General features: G+C 43.3%; 1 protein-coding gene and 1 long non-coding RNA gene across 5 annotated transcripts in view; one reads left to right on the plus strand and one right to left on the minus strand.

Moving 5' to 3' along the window:
- Positions 1-12,632, minus strand: part of LOC115200991 (uncharacterized) — a 70,464-nt gene extending 57,832 nt beyond the window's left edge. Inside the window, exon 1 of the long non-coding RNA XR_003879653.1 lies at positions 12,470-12,632. This is a non-coding gene — a long non-coding RNA (uncharacterized LOC115200991). The remainder of the gene's footprint in view (positions 1-12,469) is intronic.
- Positions 1-24,486, plus strand: part of dnmbp (dynamin binding protein) — a 111,501-nt gene that overhangs the window by 56,375 nt on the left and 30,640 nt on the right. The window contains exon 1 of one of the 4 annotated variants that reach the window (XM_029764171.1): positions 14,693-16,564. The exons of the other annotated variants lie outside the window; for them this stretch is intronic. Coding sequence (XP_029620031.1) covers positions 15,055-16,564 — 1,510 coding nt within the window. The 5' untranslated portion in view covers positions 14,693-15,054. Of the gene's footprint in view, positions 1-14,692; positions 16,565-24,486 lie in introns of those variants that run through there. 4 annotated transcript variants of the gene reach the window in all.

Genomic DNA, 24,486 nt, shown 5'->3' on the forward strand with positions numbered 1-24,486 from the left:
ATGAGTAATTTGAGATATGTAAACATTCTTAAAGTGGCATTATTAAAGTGACTAGTGTTCCATTTATTAAAGTGGCCCATGATATCAAGTCTGTAGGTAGGCAGCCGTCTCTGTGCTAGTGGTGGCTGTTTAACAATCTGATGGCCTTGAGCTGTTTTTCAATCTCTGTCCCAGCTTTGATGCACATGTACTGACCTCGCCTTCTAGATGGAAGCGGGGTGACCAGGCAGTGGCTCGGGTGGTTATTGTCCTTGATGATCTTTTTTGCCTTCCTGTGACATCGAGTGCTGTAGGTGTCCTGGAGGGCAGGTAGTTTGCCCCCGGTGATGCTTTGTGCAGACCACACCACTCTCTGGAGAGCCCTGCAGTTGTGGGCGGTGCAGTTGCCGTACCAGGCGGTGATACAGCCCGACAGGATGCTCTCAATTGTGCACCTGTAAAAGTTAGTGGGGGTTTTCAGTGACAAGCCACATTTTTTCAGCCACCTGAGGTTGAAGAGGCGATGTTGCGCCTTCACCACACTGTTTGTGTGCGTGGACCATTTCAGTTTGTCGGTGATATGTACACCGAGGAACTTAAAACTTTCCACCTTCTCCACTGCTGTTCCATCGATGTGGATAGGGGGTGCTCCCTTTGCTGTTTCCTGAAGTCCACGATCATGTCTTTGTTTTGCAGACATTGAGTGAGAGGTTATTTTCCTGACACCACACTCCGAGGACCCTCACCTCCTCCTTGAAGGCTGTCTCGTCGTTGTTGGAAATCAAGCCTACCACTGTAGTGTCGTCTACAAACTTGATGAATGAGTTGAAGTCGTGCATGGCCACGCAGTCGTGGGTGAACAGGGAGTACAGGAGAGGGCTGAGAACGCACCTTTATGGATCTCCAGTGTTGAGGATCAGCAGAGTGGAGATGTTGTTTCCTACCTTCACCACCTGGGGATGGCCCGTCAGGAAGTCCACGACCCAGTTGCACAGGGCGGGGTTGAGACCCAGGGTCTCAAGCTTAATGATGAGCTTGGAGGGTACTATGGTGTTGAATGCTGAGCTGTAGTCCATGAACAGCATTCTTACATAGGTATTCCTCTTTTCCAGATGGGATGGGGCAGCGTGCAGTGTGATGGCGATTGCATCGTCTGTGGACCTATTGGGGCGGTATGGCAAATTGGTGTGGGTCTAGGGTGGCAGGTAAGGTAGAGGTGATATGATCCTTGACTAGTCTCTCAAGCACTTCACGATGACCGAAGTGAGTGCTACGGGGCGATAGTCGTTCAGTTATCTTAGCTTTCTTGGGAACAGGAACAATGGTGGCCATCTTGAAGCATGTGGGGACAGCAGACTGGGCTAGGGATTGATTGTATGTGTCCGTAAACACACCAGCCAGCTGGTCTGCACATGCTCTGAGGACGTGGCTAGGGATGCCGTCTTGGCCGGCAGCCTTGCGAGGCTTAACACGTTTAAATGTTTTACTCACGTCGGCCACGGAGAAGGAGAGCCCAGAGTCTTTGGTTGCGGGCTGTGTCGGTGGCATTGTAATGTCCTCAAAGCGCACAACAAAGTTTAATTTGTCTGGCAGCAAGACATTGATGTCTGTGACGTGGCTGGTTTTCTTTTTGTAATCCGTGACTGTCTGTAGACCCTGCCACATACATCTCGTGTTTGAGCCCTTGAATTGCAACTCCACTATGTCTCTATACTTATGCATTGCTTGTTTGATTGCCTTACGGAGGGAATAACTACACTGTTTGTATTCGGCCATGTTTCCAGTCTCCTTGCCATGATTAAATGTGGTGCTATGTGCTTTCAGGCAAACGTGTCAGTGAACAGCATGCAGACAAAACAGGCCTTTTGCAATATTTCAAATACAGTCGCGGGAAAACACAGGTTGGACACCAAAGAGAAGACTCTAATCTGTCTGCTGTAGGCAAACAAAATATTTGATAAACTTCCAAATATTATTTTACAAAGTAAAACAGCGAGATAATGGCTTTTGGCACGAACACAACGGCCATCACCGGCGAGTGAATGAATATTTGTCTCAACACACCTAGGCCTATGCTATTGATGGATTCAGGGTCGTTTTTCTTGATCGCAGATTCTCACGTCAGTGTTAAAGTAGCCTGTCATTTCGATAATTTGTGCGGGATTAAAAAATATTCTGCCAAAGTCTACAGTCACATAACTCATGTAGAATTGCATGAAATGCGTTTATAAAAGGCCACATTTCTGCCGGACCCTAGGCTTAGGCTACTAAAATGTTCCACTGCTCAATGCCACTATGCAAATGCGATGAGATGCATGCAATGCTTTGATTATTTAAAAACAGACATTATTACACGTGGCGGAGTGGCGTAACATATTTAACAAATCAAACATTAAAATACCGTTATAAGGTAAAGTAAAAACCCAAACCTGTCTGTGCATCAATACCGGTATACAGAGCATTCAGAAAGTATTCAGACTCCTTGACTTTTTCCACATTGTTACATTACAGCCTTATTCTAAAATTGATTACGTTTTTTCCCCTTATCAATCTACACACTATAGCCCATAATGACAAAGCAAAAACTGGTTTTAAAAAATGTTTGCAAATTTTTAAAAAATATACTGAAATATCAGTATCAGAACCTTTACTCAGTACTTTGCTGAAGCAACTTTGGCAGCGATTACAGCCTTGATTCTTCTTGGGTATGACGCTGCAAGCTTGGCACAACTGTATTTGGGGAGTTTCTCCCCTTACTCTCTACAGATCCTCTCAAGCTCTGTCAGGTTGGATGGGGAGCGTCGCTGCACAGCTATTTTCATTTCTCTCCAGAGATGTTCGCTTAGGTTCAAGTCCGTGCTCTGGCTCGGCCACTCTGGCTTGGCCACTCCTGTTTTGTCTTGGCTGTGTGCTTAGGGTTGTTGTCCTGTTGGTAGGTGAATCTTCGCCCCAGTCTGAGTTCCTGAGCGCACTGGAGCAGGTTTTCCTCAAGGATCTCTGTACTTTGCGCTGTTCATCTTTCCCTCGATCCTGACTAGTCTCCCAGTCCCTGGCGCTGAAAAACTTCCCCACAGCATCATGCTGCCACCACCATGCTTCACCTGGAGGGATGGTGCCAGATTTCCTCCAGACATGACACTTGGCATTCAGGCCAAGGAGTTCAATCTTAGTTTCATCAGACCAGAGAATCATGTTTCTCATGGTGTTCTTGGACACTGTGTTAACAAACCTCCAGGCGAGCTTCAATGCCATACAACACTCCTTCCGTGGCCTCCAACTGCTCTTAAATGCAAGTAAAACTAAATGCATGCTCTTCAACCGATCGCTGCCCGCACACTCCCGGCCATCTAGCATCACTACTCTGGACGGTTCTGACTTAGAATATGTGGACAACTACAAATACCTAGTTGTCTGGTTAGACTGTAAACTCTCCTTCCAGACTCACATTAAGCATCTCCAATCCAAAATTAAATCTAGAATCGGCTTCCTATTTCGCAACCTAGCGTCCTTCACTCATGCTGCCAAACATACCCTCGTAAAACTGACTATCCTACCAATCCTTGACTTCGGCGATGTCATCTACAAAATAGCCTCCAACACTCTACTCAGCAAATTGGATGTAGTCTATCGCAGTGCCATCCGTTTTGTCACCAAAGCCCCATATACTACCCACCACTGCAACCTGTATCTTTACTCAGTACTCAGCCCTCGCTTCATATTCAACGCCAAACCCACTGGCTCCAGGTCATCTATAAGTCTATGCTAGGTAAAGCCCCGCCTTATCTCAGCACACTGGTCACCATAGCAGCACCCACACGTAGCACGTGCTCCAGCAGGTATATTTCACTGGTCATCCCCAAAGCCAACTCCTCTTTGGCCGCCTTTCCTTCCAGTTCTCTGCTGCAAATGACTGGAACGAATTGCAAAAATCACTGAAGCTGGAGTCTTATCTCCCTCACTAACTTTAAGCATCAGCTGTCAGAGCAGTGTACCAATCATTGAACCTGTACACAGCCCATCTGTAAACAGCCCACCCAACTACCTCATCCCTGTATCCCCAGGGTGGCAGGTAGCCTAGTGGTTAGAGCGTTGGACTAGTAACCGGAAGGTTGCAAGATTTAATCCCCGAGCAGACAAGGTAAAAATCTGTCTTTCTGCCCCTGAACAAGGCAGTTAACCCCCTGTTCTTAGCCTGTCATTGAAAATAAGAATGTGTTCTTAACTGACTTGCCTAGTTAAATAAAGGTGAATTAAAAAAAATGCCTTTTACTGAGGATTGGCTTCCCGTCTGGCCTCTCTACCATAAAGGCCTGATTGGTGGAGTGCTGCAGAGATGGTTTTCCTTCTGGAAGGTTCTCTCATCTCCACAGAGGAACTCTGGAGTGACCATCGGGTTCTTGGTCACCTCCCTGACCAAGGCCCTTCTCCCCCGATTGCTCAGTTTGGCCCGGTGGCCAAGTCTTTGTGGTTCCAAACTTCTTCCATTTAAGAATGATGAAGGCCACTGTGTTCTTTGACAAAGAAACACACACACACAGCTGTGCACACATCTTGGCTGATAAGTGTGTTTTCTTTTGAAGACCTTTGCTGTGATCGAGAGGTAAGAGGGGTTCTCATTAGGCATCTGAAAGGGCACCAATTCCTTAAAACACCAATTCCTTAAAACAAACCACTAGGGAACTGGTAGTACTTTTCTCTCCTCACCCCTGATACAATTAAAGTGCCTTCGCTTTCTCTCCTTTTCAATTAAGTTCAAAATGCTTTATTGTCATGACAAAAGTGCCAAACCAACAGACATACAAAATATTTAGGAACATTGATGAGAATTTGTTATATGTACTGAATTGTGTAATGAACTACACAAGTATGAAAAACAAATTGGATAGAAAATAACATTAAAATGACATGAAGTGCAGATAAATTAATATTACTGCAGTTTTTATATTATTCACATTCATTTTTTCTTTCTCAATATTATTGGGTGTGGTGATTGCTATAGATCAAATATTGTGATTGTTATACATCTTAATGTTATCAAGGCCTTTCACTGTTCTGTGATCAGTGAAGCTACAGTAAAAAAAAATCTTAATTGTGACTTTATTTAGGTTTGCTCATATACTTGTATAGAATCATGACACAATAATAGCTTCAAATATGAACAGGGTTTGTAATCACGTCACTGTTTCTCTTTATTAAGTGATACTTTCCTTACAGTAACCAGGTTTCCATCAAACCCTTTTATGTGAGTAAAGTGCATGTCGGATAAAAAAGTTCATGACGGGCCCGGGGGAAACAGAAAATTTTTTGTTAAACTTTCCAAAGTTCATTAGGATTCGGTTATAGTCACAGCCGTGTATATTCCCCCTCAAACCGATACCATGACGGCCCTCAAAGAACCAAACTGTAAACCACATATCCTGAAGTCGCATTTATATTAGGTGGGGATTTTAAAGCAAATTTGTGGAAATGCTACTGAAGTTCTATCAACACATTGACTGTAGTACTCGCGCTGCTAAAACACTCGACCACTGCTACTCCAACTTCCGGGATGCCTACAAGTCTCTCCCTCGCCCTCCCTTCGGTAAATCTGATCATGACTCCATTTTGCTACTCCCTTCCTATAGGCAGATACTAAAAAATGAAGTACCAATGCTAAGGAGTATTCAACGCTGGTCTGACCAATCGGAATCCACGCTTCACAATTGTTTTGATTACGTGGACTGGGATATGTTCCGGGTAGCCTCCGAAAATAATATTAATGAATATACTGCAATGGTGACTGAGTTTATCTATTAAAACCTACCCTAACCAGAAACCGTGGACAGATGGCAGCGTTCACTCCAAAACAAAGCACGAACCACCACATTTAACCACGGCAAGGTGACTGGGAATATAGCCGAATGCAAACAGTGTAGTTATTCCCTAAGTAAGACAATCAAACAGGCAAAAAGTCAGTATAGAGACAAAGTGGAGTCGCAATTCAATGGCTCAGACACGAGACGTATGTGGCAGGGTCTACAGACAATCACGGACTACAAAGGGAAAACTTACGGACATGCTAAACACATTCTTCGCCGTCTTTGAGGATAACACAGTGCCACCGACGTGGCCAGCTACCAAGGACTGTGGGCTCTCCTCCGTGGCCGACGTGAGTAAGACATTTAAGCGCGTTAATCCTCGCAAGGCTGCCGGCCCAGACGGCATCCCTAGCTGCGTCCTCAGAGCATGTGCAGACCAGCTGGCTGGAGTGTCTACGGACATATTCAATCTCTCCCTATCCCAGTCTGCTGTCCCCACATACAAGATGTCCACATGGCCACCATTGTTCCTGTTCCCAAGAAAGCAAAGGTAACAGAACTAAATGACTTTCGCCCCATAGCACTCACTTCTGTCATCATGAAGTCTTTGAGAGACTAGTCTCAAAGCCCCAATAGATCCACATATGATGCCATCGCACTGCACACTGCCCTGTTCCATATGGACAAGAGGAATACCTATGTAAGAATGCTGTTCATTGACTATAGCTCAGCATTCAACACCAAAGTACCCTCCAAGCTCATCATTAGGCTCGAGGCCCTGGGTCTGAACCCCACCCTGTGCAACTGGGTCCTGGACTTCCTGACGGGCCACCCCAGGTGGTGAAGGTAGGAAACAACACCTCCACTTCACTAATCATCAACACTGAGGCCCCACAAGGGTGCCAGTACTTCCTGTTCACCCATGACTGCGTGGCAACCTCCAACTCAATCATCAAGTTTGCAGACGACACCTCAGTAGTAGGCCTGATTACCAACAATGACAAGACAGCCTACAGGGAGGAGGTGAGAGCCCTGGGAGTGTGGTGCCAGGAAAATAGCCTCATACCCAACGTCAGCAAAACGAAGTAGCTGATCTTTGACTTCAGGAAATAGCAGAGGGAGCACCCCCCATATCTACATCGATGGGACCGCAGTTGTTGGCGCTAGAAACACAAGCCTTTCACTACACCCGCAATAGCATCTGCTAAACACGTGTATGTGACCAATAATATTTGATTAAATAAATTATGATGGTGCATTGTTGGTGCATTGATGGTGCAGATTATGAGGGTGGTGGAAGTGCAGGTCATGAGCTTGATGCTCCTTTGTAATAAATATTGTGGGTCTTATTCTGGTGACATATTCATTGATGCTTGTCTCCCATTTGACAAATAGAAATAATCTTGCTCTTTTGTCCATAATATCCTCATCATGTAGGCTATACGCTCTAGCCAAAAGCACACCCTGCACCCATCAGTAGGGTTGAAAATGCGATGGAAACCCATTTAAGTTGCATTTGTTTATTCGGTATATGAGAATTTAACCGCATAAGTTATTTTGACGTGCACTATGACATCACGCACAGCATTTTATCTGTAGTATAGCACAAGTCAATTTGCTGGTATCATGTCTCTGGTGGGAAAAAGCACATATTGGTTTTGTAGATTTTAGAATATCTGCATGAAAATCTATCAAATTGTATGGAAACCTAGCTAGTGGTAAAGCACGCCTCAAAATTATATAATCACATTCTTAGGAGTTCAAGTGTGTGTGTCACTACTGTGCATGGTGTTGTTGCAGTGTGTGTAAGAGTGTTTTCTTTGATCTAACAGGGTGTGTGAGTTGCTCAGCTGGGAGTCTGAGATACCTGTGCACTGTAAAGTCCTGATTGTTGATGTGTGAATAGAGGAGATGATTTTTAAAGAAAAGCACATATGAAGAGGTAGACTGACAAATAGATGACAAATATACTTAAAATAAAATACTCCGTCACTATTTTCTGTTATCTGTTATCATCTAAAGCCTCTTTAACAATATTTTCACATGTACACATTTTTTTTACTATTTTCTACATTGTAGAATAATCGTAAAGACATAAGTATGAAAAAACACATGGAATCATGTAGTAACCAAAACAGTTAAACAAATCAAAATATATTTTATATTTGAGATTCTTCAAATAGCCACCATTTGCCTTGATGACAGCTTTGCACACTCTTGGCATTCTCTCAACCAGCTTCACCTGGAATGCTTTTCCAACAGTCTTGAAGGAGTTCCCACATATGCTGAGCACTTGTTGGCTGCTTTTCCTTCACTCCACGATCCGACTCATCCTAAACCATCTCAATTTGGTAGAGGTCGAGGGATTCTGTACAGCACTTTGAGATATCAGCTGATGTAAGAAGGGCTATATAAATAAATTTGATTTGATTTGATTGGAGTCCAGGTCATCTGATGCAGCACTCCATCACTCTTCTTCTTGGTCAAATAGCCCTTACACAGCCTGGAGATGTGTTGGGTCATTGTCCTGTTGAAAAACAAATGCCAGTCCCACTAAGCCAAAAAAAGATGGGATGGCATATCGCTGCAGAATGCTGTGGTAGCCATGCTGGTTAATTGTGCCTTGAATTCGAAATATATAACAGACAGTGTCACCAACAAAGCACCGCCACACAATAACACCGCCTCTTCCATGCTTCACGGTGGGAACCACACATGCAGAGATCATCCGTTCACCCACACCGCGTTTCACAAAGATATGGCGGTTGGAACCAAAGATCTCAAATTTGGACTCCAGACCAAAGGACAAATGTCCACCGGTCTATGTCCATTGTTCGTGTTTCTTGGTCCAAGCAAGTCTCGTCTTCTTATTGGTATCCTTTAGTAGATGTTTCTTTGTAGCAATTTGACCATGAAGGCCTGATTCACGCGCTCTCCTCTGAACAGTTGATGTTGAGATGTGTCTGTTACTTGAACTCTGTGAAGCATTAATTTGGTCTGGTATCTCTAATGAACGCATCCTCTGCAGCAGAGGTAACTCTGGGTCTTCCTTTCCTGTGCAGTCCTCAGTTTCATCATAGCGCTTGATGGTTTTTGCGACTGCACTTTTCTGTATTGACTGACCTTCGTATCTTAAAGTAATGATGGACTGTTGTTTTTCTTTGCTTACTTGAGCTGTTCTTGCCATAATATGGATTTAGTATTTTACCAAATAGTGCCATCTTCTGTATACCCCCCAACAATTTTTTGTTTACTACATGATTGTTATTTCATAGTTGTGATGTCTTCACTATTATTCTTTAATGTAGAAAATAGTTTAAAAAATAAAGAAAAACCTTTGAATGAGTTGGTGTTCTAAATCTTTTGACCGGTAGTGTATATCCAGCCAATATATCTTTATGGAGTAGAATTCAGTAGAGTTGTCTGAAGTTATGGAAACCATGTTGTGTGGCAAAGAAGTGGCAGAGTAAAAAAGAACACCATAAATGAGAAGACTAAGAGGAAAGAAATGAAAAAGAGCGTGATGCTCTCCCCACTCATTCCTGAGGTGGGTGCTTTTGTCCTCGTCCAAATGGGAGTGCCTGGTGTTGGGTCCTGTTCCGGGAGAGTGCCTCCTCCAGTATCAAAATGAAATGTTATTTGTCACATGCACTTAATACAACAGGTGTAGAACTTACACACGCTAACACATACAGTAAAATGTGTGTATCTGTATTCTGACTATCCCAGTACCTGCCTCCATTTACCTCTCTCTTTCTCTCTCTCTCTCTCTCTCTCTGAGAGGCTATGTTATGCCCTGGACATTATATGTATCAAAAAAGTAGATGCATAAGAAGTAGAAAATAAGCATCAAATAATGTCAGTTTACATTAAATGATCTTTCACAATTGTGTTATGAAAGTAATGAAGTGGGTTACAAATGATGAGCCTGTGAAAGCTGTTGTTGCTGACAAGTGAAGGTTTCTGTCAGATATGAGAGATCGTAATGTTGCCATTACTGGTACCAGCAAAGTTAGATAGCTAAAATATGGTGGTCCCCTCAATCTTAGTTAGCTGGCTAAAGTTATACTACATCTCAAATCAAATTGTATTTGTCACTTGTGCCGAATACAACAGTGAAAGGCTTACTTACAAGCCCTTAACCAACAATACTGTTTTAAGAAAATACCTAAAAATAGTAAAAGATAAGAAAAACTAATTATTAAGGAGCAGCAGTAAATAACAATAGCGGGGCTATAAAAATTGAATAAAAATATACGGGGGGTACCGGTACAGAGTCAATGTTCGGGGGCACCGGTGTCGAGGTAATTATGTACATGCAGGTAGGGTTATTAAAGTGGCTATGCATACCCCCGTATAAGAGAGTAGCAGCAGCATGGGGGGGGGGGGAGGGGCAAATAGTCTGGGTAGCCATTTGATTAGCTGTTCAGGAGTCTTATGGCTTGGGGGTAGAAGCTGTTTAGAAGCCTCTTGGACCTAGCTCTGGTACCGCTTGCTGTGTGGTAGCAGACAGAACAGTCTATGACTAGGGTGGCTGGAGTCTTTTTTTTTGGGTTCTTCCTCTGACACCGCCTGGTATAGAGGTCCTGGATGACAGGAAGCTTGGCCCCGGTGATGTACTGGGCTGTACGCACTACACTCTGTAGTGCCTTGCGGTCGGAGGCAGAGCAGTTGATCTGAGGACCCATGCCAAATCTTTTCAGTCTCCTGAGGGGGAATAGGTTGTGTCGTGCCCTCTTCACGACTGTCTTGGTGTGCTTGAACCATGTTAATTTGTTGGCGATGTGGACGCCAAGAACTTGAAGCTTTCAACCTGCTCCACTACAGCCCCGTCGATGAGAATGGGGGCGTGCCTGGTCCTCCTTTTCCAGGAGTCCACAATCATCTCCTTTGTCTTGATCATGTTGAGGGAGAGGTTGTTATTCTGGCACCACACGGCCAGGTCTCTGACGACCTCCCTATACGCAGTCTCATTGTTGTCGGTGATCAGGCCTACCACTGTTGTGTCATCAGCAAACTTAATGATGGTGTTGGAGTTGTGCCTGGCCTTGCAGTCATGAGTGAACAGGGAGTACAGGAAGGGACTGAGCACGAGGGGCACTCGTGTTGAGGATCAGCATGGCGGATGTGTTATTACCTACCCTTCCCACCTGGGGGCGTCCCGTCAGGAAGTCTAGGATCCAGTTGTAGAGGGAGGTGTTTAGTCCCAGGGTCCTTAGCTTAGTGATGAGCTTTGAGTGCTCTATGGTGTTGAATGCTGAGCTGTAGTCAATGAATAGCATTCTCACATAGTTGTTCCTTTTGTCCAGGTTGGAAAGGGCAGTGTGGAGTGTAATAGAGATTGCATCATCTGTGGATCTGTTGGTGCGGTATCCAAATTGGAGCGGGTCAAGGGTTTCTGGGATGATGGTGTTGATGTGGGCCATGACCATCCTTTCAAAGCATTTCATGGCTACAGACGTGAGTGCTACGGGTTGGTAGTCATTTAGGCAGTTTACCTTAGTGTTCTTGGGCACAGGGACTATGGAGGTCTGCTTATAACATGTTGGTATTACAGACTTGGACAGGGAGAGGTTGAAAATGTCAGTAAAGACACTTGCCAGTTGGTCAACGCATGCTCGGAGTACACGTTTTGGTAATCCGTCTGGCCCAGCGGCCTTGTGAATGTTGACCTATTTAAAGGTCTTATTCACATCGGCTGCGGAGAGTGTGTTCACACAGTCATCCATGCATGTTTCATTGTTACTTGCCTCGAAGCGAGCATAGAAATTATTTAGCTTGTCTGGTAGGCTCGTGTCATTGGGCAGCTCTCGGTTGTGCTTCCCTTTTGTAGTCTGTAATAGTTTGCAAGCCCTGCCACATCTGACAAGCGTCGGAGCCGGTGTAGTACGACTTGACCTTAGTCCTATATTGATGCTTTGCCTGTTTGATGGTTCGTCGGAGGGCATAGTGGGATTTCTTATACGCTTCTGGATTGGAGTCCCGCTCCTTGAAAGCGGCAGCTCTGCCCTTTAGCTCAGTGCGAATGTTGCCTGTAATCCATGGCTTCTGGTTAGGGTATGTACGTACAGTCACTGTGGGGACGACGTCCTCGATGCATTTATTGATAAAGCCAGTGACTGATGTGGTGTACTCCTCAATGCCATGGGAAGAATCCCGGAATATGTTCCAGTCTGTGATAGCAAAACAGTCCTGTAGTGTAACATCTGCTTCATCTGACCACTTTTTTATATACCGAGTCACTGGTGCTTCCTGCTTTAATTTTTGCTTGTAAGCAGGAATCAGGAGGATAGAGTTATGATCAGATTTGCCAAATGGAAGGCGAGGGATCGTGATATCCTACTCACTTTTACCCCTACCTACATGTACACATTACCTAAACTACTTCGTACCCCTGCACATTGACTCGATACCGGTGCTCCTTGTAGGCTTGTTATTGTTATTTTATTGTGCTACTATTTCCTTTTTTTAATTAGCATTTTTTTTTAAAACTCTGAATTGTTGGGATAGGGCATAAGTAAGCATTTCACAGTAAAGTCTACACCTGTTGAATTCGGCGCATGTGACAAATAAAATTTGATTTGAGCTAGCTAGCTGGTTAGCTAACGTCAGCTATGCTAGCGATAATGGTGATAATGATTATCAATATATACATAACCAGCAATCTATGGTCTAGCTACCTCTTTACTCACCATCAGTGGGGACCAACAAACTCCAACCACCTATTCCTCATGAAAGGGTCCTTCGGCACGGCATGCAAACCACAGTTGGTCAATCCGTATAGGGCTTTTCAGTCTCAAATGGCTGTAACTCTTGAAATCATTGGGTGCGATGAAACAACAGAGCCCCATTCAATGAAGGGAAGCGAAGTGGGCAGAGGGGCGATTTGCACGTGGAGCTTGGCAAAAGGAGGCATGATTTGTTGACATAATTGTAATCGATTTACTCGTTGTGACACAGGTTCCAAATTCCATTTTAGACGAGACTTAATAATAATTTTGACACTTTGTATTCCATTTTGACACTAGAATAATCGTTTCTGACTCATATTGATGGCACATATGGCGTTGATCCCACTGAAGTAAATGAGAATACACACACACACACACACACACACACACACACACACACACACACACACACACACAGTTTCGGTTGGGTCCCTGGGATTGGGAGTTAAAATCTTAAATACTGTTAATAAAAGAGCATTACATAAGAGAACTATATCCTTTAAAGTAGGTACTGTATGTTTCCAATTGGCATCTGATTTTTATGCAAATATTCAAAAATATGCATAAAGAAAATATGTGCATTTTCCCAACAGAGCTGTGTTTCCAACAGGCTGACTTGTTGCAGATAACAATCAGTGTGTGATGACAGTGCACACAAATGTACTTTTTCACTTAAGTTTTCATGTATTGAATAAAAATCTAGTTTGATGTGTTTACATCGCATTTACAACTATACCAATAGTTTTGTCTTGGCAGGTGCACTCTAGCCAGCGACTCACAGATGCTGTGCAGCTAGGCTAGTCTACATGATGAGATTATTATGGATAAGAGCAAGAATAATTTTTATTTGGCGAATGGCAGTCAAGCATCGATCATCATGCCACCAGAATAAGACCCTCAATATTAATTGGAAAGGAGCATCAAGCTCATCACCGTGAAGTTCATCATAACTTATTTCATTTGTAGTTCATCTGCATGGTTTCCCGAGTCGTAGTGAGAGGACCACACACCATATCATTGTGTGACTCTAGGTTTACATCAATATGATTGTTATTATATCAATATTTGCGCATAAAGGCGTTTCCACCTCCATTTCTCCCATAATTAATTTTACAGACTAAGATCCCACCATGTCGAACAAACAAATTCTGTCGGCATTTATACAATTGTACCAAAACTTTGTTTCCATCACAGCTGTTGTGATTTTTTTTTTTATAGGGTTTGACTAATGCATTCAGTTGTACAACTGACTAGGTCTTTCCCATGATCGACAGCCATACTCGCATAAAACCTGGATGGAAACGTGGTTAGTGTAGGGTTTCTGCCTAGTGCTCAACAACTGCATTGATTTCACTGTCATGAGTAGTTTGAAGAAAGCAATTTTTATCCAATGAATAAGCTTAACTTCAGTTTCCCCCATTTCTCCATTTCCCTCTTCCCTACATCAGTAGGGGATGGTTGGGAGATGGCGAGATACTGTTTGTGTGGGGAAGGGGGGCTGTAAAAGTCGACCATCTTATAATTGGCTCTTTGATGGAAGGGAAAGGGGGGATATCCTATACCCCAAGCTTATGAATAGGCCTGGGTTTTTTCTCACACTGAAATATACCGTAGCCTCTGAAACCAGGGACAGGCTTTCAACAATAGCTCATTGTAGAGTGAAGAGACACTTTCCAGTACACTCTAGAATAATCAGCCCCTGTCCCCAAAGCCTTTTCCACCTCCTTTCACTCTCTCGGTCAGACACGCACATTCCAGCCTTTTTTTTATGAAATCATGTGAATGTGTTCATGCGTAAATTCATTATTCCACTCCAAATGTAGGGCAAACAGGGCCTCATACACTGTTGATTTGCTATTATTTTTGCACAGAATAACTGGTTCCGTGTTTACTTTGACCAAGCTCCAACATAAGACGACTTGATTCGCCTTACGTTCTGAGGAACTAAGAAAACACATTAGTCTGGAACTTTACCCAGATAATGTGGAGAATTTGATTAAGAAATGTACCTTTTTCATAATGTGTAAATGAAAGAAAAACAAAAGGAACATTCTCTGAAGTGGAAGTTGCTTGGTGCCAAGTTTCACACACGCCAAAGGCATTCTCTTGAAAAGACCGTTAGTCTCCTTCCTCCGGAGAAGGAAATCTGCCCAGCCAGCCTGTGTTTTCCTGCAAACATAGCAACTGCCCAATGAAAACACTGAGAGGGGCTGACTGTAATCCACCACTCATGTGACTACTGAATGATTTACCAAGAATGGCCCCTCCTTCCTTCACCTGCCCCTCCCCACTGCTGTGATTCACCGGGCTGCCGGGGGAGGGAAGGATTTTGTAACACAGAAACTGGGAAGTGCCTTAGCAGGGCAGTCCAGTTCAGGCAGCCCTAAGAGAAGGAGTGAGAGCGATCAAGAGAGAGTATGTCTGACAAGTGGTTAAGTCTCCCACATTGCTGTGCTCTGGAATGCCATAGTTTGGGGAGATAGAATAAGCCATCACATCGTAGTAGGAGCAACGGCAGCACTGAGAGCTGTATCAGAAACGGCACCATGAAGGGTCAGGTAGTTAATGGCTTCCAGGCTGAGATTGGACCCTTGGACTGGAGCTACGGCACTGGGATGACCCCTCGGAGGGGCAAGAGTATGGAAGAGTTGGGGAATTGTGGCTGTGCCAGGGAGAGTATGGTCCATCTGCAACAACAACTACAGTTCCAGCAGAAGCAGCAACAGGTGGTTGGATACCCCGGCTATAAGCTAGCTCCAGCGCCAGTGCTGGCCCCTGTACCGGTGGCAACTCCAAGGTCTGTGCCAACTCCTTGGCCAGGGCAATGGGACTACCAGGCCAACCTGAGGCAGGGGAATGCCGGTCGGCCTGCCAGCTGGGAGTATGAGGACTATGACAGAGTGCCCTATAGAGACACAAGGCCTCAAAGCAGGGGCCTTTATTTTCGCTCTGCCTCAGATAATGGCCACCTGGAACCCAGGAGAGTGCAAGAGTGGTCTGGTAACCATTGCTTCTACCCAGGCCCAGAGGACCACAACTACCAGGAGCACAACCGAGAGACACAAATCAAGGATTACAGGGATGTCCACAGAAGTCAGGCGCAGTATGACATAGACAGGGACAAATATGACCACAAAGAGGACTATCACTACAAACAGTGTGACCTCTACAAAGACAGAGATGGGGACCACTATGACTGCAAAAAACAGGACTATTGGGACCTGGAAAATGAGTTTTATCAAGAACGTGACCGTTATGATCGCAAAGAGTCAGACCAGTATGATCACACAGACCGGTACAACCCTAGGGATATAGGCCACCATGACCGCAAAGATGGTGACCAGTACGACCTTAAAGATCAGGAATATTTTGACCGCAGGAGACAGAGCAAGAATGACCACACAGAAAATGATTATTTGGACTACAGACAAGACAATAGGAAAGATGACCACTACGTAAAATACCGCTATGTTCGCAGGGAGGATTATTATGACCGTAAAGAGAAGACCCATTATGATCGCAGAGAAAAGGACCACTGTGACCAAAAGGATAAGGACCACTATTTGCTTAAAAAGAGTGATAGTTATGACCACAAGGAAAAGGACCACTACAACTACAAAGGAAAGGACCACTGTGATCGCAGAGAAAAGGACCACTATGATCACAAGGAAAAGGACCACTACAATGACAAGGGAAAGGACCTCTATGATCGTAAGGAAGAAGACCATTACAGGGATTTGCGATCGTTATCTATGGACTCCAGGTATGAGGAGTACCCCGGCAGTGGGAAGCACTGTGAAGAATGGGTTGAGGACCGGTGCCACAATCAGCCCGAACGGGAGCGACGGTCCTACGACCGTCACCTGTGCCACAACAAGGACAGCGAAAATGGGTCCCAACTGGATTCTGGTAGCCTCATGGGGACCGTGAACCACCCCAGGCGGGCACGTAAGCCCCTCTACATGGGCTCCCTTGACCGTAACAGTTTCTACAGGAAGACCGCCCCCAGCTCTCTGCGGAGGTCAGAGTTTGCCATCAACAGTAAGCAGAAACAAGGTAAACATCTGTGTACTGGGAAGGATTCAGGTATGTAAAGTAGGCAGAGGCCAGACCATTGGGTTATAGGAAGTTTTCCTCTTTATTGCTGATCTAGGATCAGCTTTCCTGACACCAATCCATTGAGGGCTTACAAAATAAAAACAGTGTTTTTGGGGAGCAACCCAGCCGCCCAGCAACAACGAGTCACCAGTTCATTTCCACTCACGATTGGATCATATGAAAATTTCACCAAGATTGAATTGTAAGCCATGATTGTAATGTGAAGTGTCCTGTATTTTTCCAAAGTCTCAACCTCAGAAAAATGACCTTTAGTTGCACTTACAATGGACGTCTAAAGTGTTGTCGCCTGGGGCCTCATTTATTAAAACGTTGCATATGTACAAAATATACCCCAAAACGAGCGTGCGATAGTTTTCACTCATTTATAATAACTGAAACTTGACGTTAGAATGTTCTTACCTCCACGCAAACTTTAGACCATCCTACATAAAAATGTCTAGGGGTTGTAGTATTGCATTGAAACCAGGTGAGTATGTATATTGTGCAAATGGGCGATATGATGACACACTTATTGATTTTTTTAAAAAAAATGAAAAACTGGAAAATATAATAACAAGATACAAACATTTGCCGTTAGTGAGAAGAGCGAAAATATTTGTATCTTTTCAATCTAAAATAACAATGGATTTATTTCCATGATCATTGTTCAATACATTCCTTCTCTTTTCTGACTGTGATGAAAGTAGCCTATACAATAAATGGAGATACTATTCGTCCCATCTCTTATTTAATTGGACCTACTTCATCGTAGTAATAGATGGGTTGTTTCAAGTATTTTGCTCTATATGATCCTTCTGTTTTTATACCTACTCATTCTTTTCAGAAATGGCTAAGCAGATATTTAGGCAACTTTTATAAATGAGGCCAAGGTGCTCACTCACTCTCCAGGCATGTGTGTGTCAGACATAGTCTGAGGTTTGTAGCGCGTGGTGGTTTCGCCTATTGTCTTAGGAAGGTGAACCTGAAAGTATTTTAGTGTGGGGGAACCAGTCAAGCGGGTTATGTTGGTTCTTGGTTTTTGTTGGCTCCTTTTCTCCTCTCTCTCTGTCTCTCTCTCTGTCTCTCTCTCTGTCTCTCTCCGTCTCTCTCTCCGTCTCTCTCTCCGTCTCTCTCTCCGTCTCTCTCTCCGTCTCTCTCTCCGTCTCTCTCTCCGTCTCTCTCGCCGTCTCTCTCGCCGTCTCTCTCGCTGTCTCTCTCGCTGTCTCTCTCTCTGTCTCTCTCTCTCTGTCTCTCTCTCTCTGTCTTAAAATATGCACAGAAGTAGTGGCATTTGTCATCAGTCTCTTGCTCAGGTGTTTCACATGACTCATTCCATTGCTGTCTTAAAGGGATAGTTCACCTAAATTGCATATTGGTTTCCGTACCCTGTAAGCAGGTTATAGACTACGTAAGACACCAATCCATGCTTTGTTTTTGTTTACCTGGCCACTGTTTCCAAAGGCACAAATCCAATGCAAGTTATTGATACCAATATTTGCATTTTTCATACTTAATTTTGTCATTTGGGTGAACTATCCATTTAATGGTGGGGCTGCTCTTAGACGCTCTGTCAAAGTAGGACTTTGTCCTGGCTGGATGGAATGTCTGTGGCAGGTGTTAGCACCGCAGATTGCCATTGTATCACCATTCAGGTGAACTGAGTGAGTATTTGTGTGTGTGTGTGCCTAAATATGTCAGAGCAAGAGAGCACTTCTCAGGAGTTTGCTTGTTAGAACAAGCAGGTGAAGCACCCTAGTGCTCAACACAGCCTGGGACCAGACAGAACTCACTACCTTCTCCCCTCCCCAAACACACACACTGACCATGTTTCCAACCAGTAATCCCTAACGTCAACATAGTGAGGAGGAAGAGAAGGTAGTGAGTTCTGTCTGGTCCCAGGCTGTTTTCAACACGAGGGTGACTCCTCCACAGAGGGACTGAATTTCAAGTTGCATGTACCAAGAGTGTGCGTGCGTGTTGGTCTGTGGAGGTGCCTGTTGCTGGTCTCCGTAGTAATCCATGAGCAGCAGCTGCTGATAGGCAGATGGGGGATTAATCAGAAAATCCTTAGACAACATTCTCACAACATTCTGGTAACATTCTGTCTAGGGGCCAGCCTGGCAGACAAATGCCCCAGGTCTGGAGCCGAGGAGGGAATTAGCCAGCTAATGTAGGTCAGAAACACTGCACAAGCTCTCTGACACAAACACTGACATCTGGTCTCTCACTATCACACACACACACACACACACACACACACACACACACGTATTGCTGTTACATGTATTTGAAATAACTTCACTATCTGCTGGTACATTCCCTAATTTGTTTTTACACAAGTTAACAAGCTAGTTAGCACATTATCTTGTGAAACTGTTGAAGTAGCTAGCAAGCGATAAGATTGACCAAATAACAGACCATAATGTCTTCTACAGTGGCACATACTTTGCAATGTGCAGAATACAATCACTCATCGGGGGTGATTTCTTCTAAACAGCTGATCTCCTGCACTAGTTTTTCAGAATTGATACAAAAGTTTTATATCGATACGAAGCTTAGACTCTCCACTTTATTTATTTTGACTTATTGTGATATATATATATATATATATATTTATATTTCATTTATTTGTATTTTTATGTTAGGGTGTGAGGCGAACCAAGGCTCGTAGACCTCTGGGGCAGCTTGGGGCACTTAAAAAAACAGTATTTCTTAAGTTTTGCATTGCGCTAAAAACGTATCTTCTCGCGTGCTTGACTATGATTTTGATTTGATTTGATTTGGATCTCTTTTAGTCCCCATTTGGACTAATCTTCCAAGAGTCCTTAAATATTAAAATACAATTTATATACGAACACATTTTCACATATAACACACTATTACAAACATACATAATATACTAACGTAATAAACCAATAAATAATCAATCTAAAAAATATGGATTCTATTCTATGATGTTGATTGTCTTTGATTTTTACAGTGTTCTGAAGTTTAATTTACCATAGGAATCAAAATCTGTCAGTGTATCGCAGGAGGAATATTGCTGTGTTTCTCAATCTTCTCAATACAGGTTTTGATTGAACAGGATCTGGTATTTGTAATTTCATTTGCTGAACTAGAGCAAATCAATTGTATTTTTTCACAAAAATGGGACGAGGGGTCATAAGAAATTGAGTTCGAGGTAACTCATGCAAGGATTAAACATTTTTGTTCCACTTAGATTTCTAAATTGGAAATTAGACTATTAAAACTACTGTCATTTCATTTGACCTTCCATAAAGTTGTTATCAGTGCGTAAAAGGATTTGCATCAGCATATTTTATTTACTGCAAGTACTTTACTCAGTGAAAGTAACTTCACAGTGCATGTTTTGAAAGAACCCCAGTGGTCTTAAGTGGATTTGTGAGTGGATAGAAGAAACACTGGTGCAACTCAGGCTTGGGTATGTGAATGCCCTGCACCCTACTTCAGAGACACACTAGAGAGCCAATATTGACCTTTTGACCTTTAAGCTGTTGGAGTAAACAGAGGTATCCTACTGTCCAACATGTGGAGTGTCTTCGTTTCCTGTGGCCCATCTCACTGCTTGTTGAAACCAGTGTGGTGGAAGTTTAATTATACTGTGTGCTCTAAGGAGTTGGCCCATGTTTTGTTTTACTTTCCCAGCTCTTGTGAACTTGTAGGGTCCATAATTATGAACTCTTGCTTACACCTCAAGTCTAAACCTTTTGGAACAAATATGCTAGCTGTTAGTCACTTATATTTCCGGGAACAAATAAATCAACCAATGAAAGATGTAGACGCTAATAACACACCAACCAATGGAATTTCCCAAAATAGGTGAACTTGCCCACGTGAGGTCTGGGATAACTGGACCAAGATACACTGAGTATACCAAACATTAAGAACACCTGCTCTTTCCATGACAGACTGACCAGGTGAATCAAGGTGAACGCTATGATCCCTTATTGATGCCACTTCAATCAGTGTAGATGAAGGGGAGGATACCGGTTTTAAGCCTTGACACAATTGAGACATGGATTGTGTATGTATGCCATTCAGCAGGTGAATGGGCAAGACAAAACATGTAAGTGCCTATGAACGAGGTACAGTAGTAGGTGCCAGGCTCACCGGTTTCTGTCAAGAGCTGCAACGCTGTTGGGTTTTTCATGCTCAACAGTTTCCCGTGTGTATCAAGAATGGTCCACTACCCAAAGGACATCCAGCCAACCTGATACAACTGTGGGAAGCATTGGAGTCAACATGGGCCAGCATCCCTGTGGAATGCTTTCAACACCTTGTAAAATGAGGCTGTTTTGAGGGCAAAAGGGTGGGGGGGGTGCAACTCAATATTAGGAAGGTGTTCCTAATGTTTGGCATGCATCCTAGACTACGAGACAAAATTCAAAAGGTACATGTTTTCATCTATAACAAAATTCCACGTTTTTGCTTATCCATTCCATGTACGGAAAAAGATGTAAGACCTTTATAAAAAATGTCAGTTTGTATTTATACATCGTAAAAAGAAATCTGAGAGACTCATGGTCTTGACAAATAGCAGTAATTCACTCTCCACTGTTATCACTACCAGATGATGTCCTTAACTAAAGCGGTAAGCTCTGAAACTTTTGGATACGGTAAGTGTGCTTTTTCACTTTGCTCGAACACGCTGCTTGTTCACAATGTTCATCACGCTGCTCGTGGGTAAGCAAATGCTCCTGTCACCTGACTGTCTCGCCGTAAGTTGTTGACCGGTGGTTTGGCTTACTGCCCCACAATTTACTGCTTGAATCTACAGCACCAGCTTGCCAGTAGGTCATCTCCCTCTTGTGCAGTGTGTGTGCAACCAGGATCCATCCAGAGAGCAAGTCCTCCACTTTACTCTCTGTTTACTGTAGCTGGTGTGTGATTCAGGTGTGTGTTGCTTGCCTGTGTTTGCCATTTCACTGATTTCATGACTCTCAAAAGCCGCTCTTTACTTCTGAAGATCACTTTAGCACCGCCCTAAAAACCCAATTCAAATTCGACACAAACCTTCAAATAGGTATGTAATGAAACATTATATAAACTCTTTATAGTGTTTTATTTACATTTTAGAGGCGATAAGGTGATAAGTTGGACAGATCGAGTGAAAAAAGCCGTTTCCCCACATGACATCTCTCCTCACTGTCACGCAATAGGTTTCGCTTCCCCAACCGCAATTTTTAAAGACCCGAAGGAGCTCATTGCCTTCTTGAATCATGCAGAGATGGGCATCATGAAGGTCTCGTCATTGATTTTGTTGGAAAGGGGAGAAATTGTGCTTTACAATAGTATTGATTTTACAGTTGATCTGGAAGTATTACTTTTTCGGGGCGCTAAAATAAGGTAAATTGTACGGACTAGCGCGATGTACAAAAGTGAGTTAGTTCACGTTACATGTCTTAAGCTAATGTGTACTGTTAGCTAGCTAGCTAACATTAGCTTGCTGGCTCCCTAGTGAACATTCTTATTTGTTTCCCAGAGCTGTTTGCTTTTCTAGTTAGAGCCTAATCTTAGGCATTGTTGGCACTTGGTTCATTGTTGGCACTTTGTTCATTGTTGTTTAACTAGCTAACATTAGCTGGCTGGCTCGTGAGCTAACGTTACGTGACGTGTGTACAACACCCTTTGAATATGGCCGGTGTCAGTAAACGTCTCCAAGTAGTGTAATGAAATTCTTGCCAGCAGAGCTGGTTAGGCTGTTTTCATGTTATCCAGAGGTAAACAAATCATTGGCCAGAACGTCAAGTGTGCGCTCTGAACGCTCTGAGAGTGAAACGAGATGGGTGGGGCTAAAGCTTAAGAGAGTGTGAACGATGCTGAATTGGTGTAGACAAAGAGCCCTTTACTAGATTCAAAAACATTCATAGGCGATTTTCTCAAAAGTGAGTTTACAAGTTGATCAACTTTCAAAGCAGAATAGCTTTCCCATTGTTCCTCAAATGTAGTGTATGATATACCATTTTGTAGCTCTGAGTCTCTACTTTTATCCAATGTAAAAAACACCATTTCACATTTTGCTACATAAGACCAAATCCAGGTGGTGAGTCACAAATGATAGTAAATCAGCTTTTTTAGTACTAATGTGGATTAGCACCCATGGGTCTCCCGTTCACGGCCGGCTGCGACAGAGCCTGGACTCGAACCAGGATCTCTAGTGGCACAGCTGGCACTGCCGTAGACCACTGCGCCACTCGGGAGTTTATTATTTACTTTTCTAATGACGTTTTGATAAGAATTAAGTTGATGTTTTGCTAGACACTACACTAAGTTGACTGTGCCTTTAAACAGCTTGGAAAATTCCAGAAAATGATATCATGGCTTTAGAAGCTTCTGATAGACTAATTGACATAATTTGAGTCAATTGGAGGTGTACCTGTAGATGTATTTCAAGGCCTACCTTCAAGCTCAGTGCCTCTTTGCTTGATATCTTGGGAATATCAAAAGAAATCAGCCAAGACCTCAGAAAAAAAATGGTAGACCTCCACAAGTCTGGTTCATTCTTGTGAGCAATTTACAAATGCCTGAAAGTACCATGTTCATCTGTACAAACAATAGTACGCAAGTATAAACACCATGGGACCACGCAACCGTCATACCGCTCAGGAAGGAGACGCGTTCTGTCTCCTAGAGATGAACGTACTTTGATGAGAAAAGTGCAAATCAATCCCAAAACAACAGCAAAGGACCCTGTGAAGATGCTGGAGGAAACGGGTACAATTTTAATTTTACATTTTTTTACCTTTATTTAACCAGGTAGGCTAGTTGAGAACAAGTTCTCATTTACAACTGTGACCTGGCCAAGATAAAGCAAAGATCGTACTTTTTGGAGAAATGTCCTCTGGTCTGATGAAACAAAAATAGAACTGTTTGGCCATAATGACCATCGTTATGTTTGGAGGAAAAAGGGGAACGCTTACAAGCCGAAGAACACCATCCCCACCGTGAAGCACGGGGGTGGCAGCATCATGTTGTGGGGGTGCTTTGCTGCAGGAGGCACTGCTGCACTTCACAAAATAGATGGCATTATGAGGAAGGAAAATTATGTGGATATATTGAAGCAACATCTCAAGACATCAGTCAGGAAGCTAAAGATTGGTCGCAAATGGGTCTTCCAAATGGACAATGACCCGAGCATACTTCCAAAGTTGTGGCAAAATGGCTTAAGGACAACAAAGTCAAGTTATTGGAGTGGCCATCACAAAGCCCTGACCTCAATCCTATAGAAAATTTGTGGGCAGAACTGTAAAAAAGCGTGTGCAAGCAAGGAGGCCTACAAACCTGACTCAGTTACACCAGCTCTGTCAGGAGGAATGGGCCAAAATTCACCCAACTTATTGTGGGAAGCTTGTGGAAGGCTACCTGAAACGCTTAACCCAAGTTAAACAATTTCAAGGCAATGCTACCAAATACTAATTGAGTGTATGCAAACTTCTGACCCACTGGGAATGTGATTTAAGAAATAAAAGCTGAAGTAAATCATTCTCTCTACTATTATTCTGACATTTCACATTCTTAATTTATAAAGTGGTGATCTTAACTGACCTAAGACAGGGAATTTTTACTACGACTAAATGTCAGGAATTGTGAAAAACTGAGTTTAAATGTATTTGGCTAAGGTGTATTGTGAGTTTCGGAACAAGATAAGATTATATTCACTGGCACGCATTCAGGGGAAGAATAGGCTTTGTGTAATTTTTTAAAATGTTTACACCTTACTTCATGCAAGCTACAGACTGAAAGACTATTTTAAAGAGAAGAAATGTACATGCTGAATTTTGCCATTGTGACTAGACTTGTACACTTTTTTTCCCTTCAGCTTTTTTACTCTGTTCCACAATCTATAATTCCGTTCCAGC

Source organism: Salmo trutta, chromosome 10 (assembly GCF_901001165.1).
Source record: "Salmo trutta chromosome 10, fSalTru1.1, whole genome shotgun sequence".
Classification (NCBI taxonomy): Eukaryota; Metazoa; Chordata; class Actinopteri; order Salmoniformes; family Salmonidae; genus Salmo; species Salmo trutta.